Source organism: Trypanosoma conorhini (genome assembly GCF_003719485.1).
Source record: "Trypanosoma conorhini strain 025E chromosome Unknown Tco_14.4_contig_00823, whole genome shotgun sequence".
Classification (NCBI taxonomy): Eukaryota; Euglenozoa; class Kinetoplastea; order Trypanosomatida; family Trypanosomatidae; genus Trypanosoma; species Trypanosoma conorhini.
The window spans coordinates 1-971 of NW_021704890.1; the positions used below are offsets into that span (position 1 = coordinate 1).

The window sequence follows — 971 nt, forward strand, 5'->3', positions numbered from 1 at the left end:
TGCAGGCGGTCCGCGAGGTCATGACGTCGCTCTGGCCCTTCCTGGAGCGGCATCCGGAGTACTGCGAGGACGCGCTGCTGGAGCGCCTGGTGGAGCCCGAGCGTGTCGTCCAGTTCCGCGTCTCGTGGGTGGACGACAAGGGCGAGGTGCGGGTGAACCGGGCGTGGCGCGTGCAGTTCAACTCCTGCATCGGCCCCTACAAGGGCGGCATGCGGTTCCACCCCTCCGTGAACCTGTCGATTCTCAAGTTCCTGGGCTTCGAGCAGACCTTCAAAAACGCCCTGACGACGCTCCCCATGGGCGGCGGCAAGGGCGGCTCGGACTTCGACCCCAAGGGGAAGAGCGAGCGTGAGGTGATGCGGTTTTGCCAGGCCCTGGCGACGGAGCTGTTCCGCCACATTGGCGCCGACACGGACGTTCCCGCCGGCGACATCGGCGTCGGCGGCCGCGAGGTGGGCTACATGGCGGGCATGACGCAGAAGCTGACGAACTGCAAGGCCTGCACCTTCACGGGGAAGGGCATTGCGTTCCAAGGGAGCCTGATGCGCCCCGAGGCCACGGGCTACGGCGTTGTCTACTTCCTGGAGGCCGTCCTGAAGCGGCACCAGCAGGAGCTGCAGGGGAAGACGGTGCTCGTGTCGGGGGCCGGCAATGTGGCGCAGTACGCCATCGCGAAGTGCCTCCAGCTGGGGGCGAAGGTGATCAGCGTCTCGGACTCGCGCGGCTGCGCGCACGACGCGGCGGGCTTCACTCCGGAGAAGCTGAGGACCCTGATGGACATCAAGGGCGCGAGGCACGGCACCGTGGAGGAGTACGCGAAACAGGTGGGCGCAGAGTACCACGCGGGGAAGCGGCCGTGGCACCTGAAGGCGGATATTGCGCTGCCGTGCGCGACGCAGAACGAGCTGGAGCTTGAGGACGCAAAGAACCTGATCCGGAACGGCGTTCTCGCCGTGGTGGAGGGCGCAAAC

At 67.1% G+C, this 971-nt stretch overlaps 1 protein-coding gene across 1 annotated transcript; it reads left to right on the forward strand.

The window, feature by feature from the left end:
- On the forward strand, window positions 1–971 carry Tco025E_08599 (putative glutamate dehydrogenase; the record flags this gene model as incomplete). Its single annotated transcript, XM_029375444.1, has 1 exon — window positions 1–971. A coding segment is annotated over one exon (971 nt), but the record flags the coding sequence as incomplete, so codon positions are not given.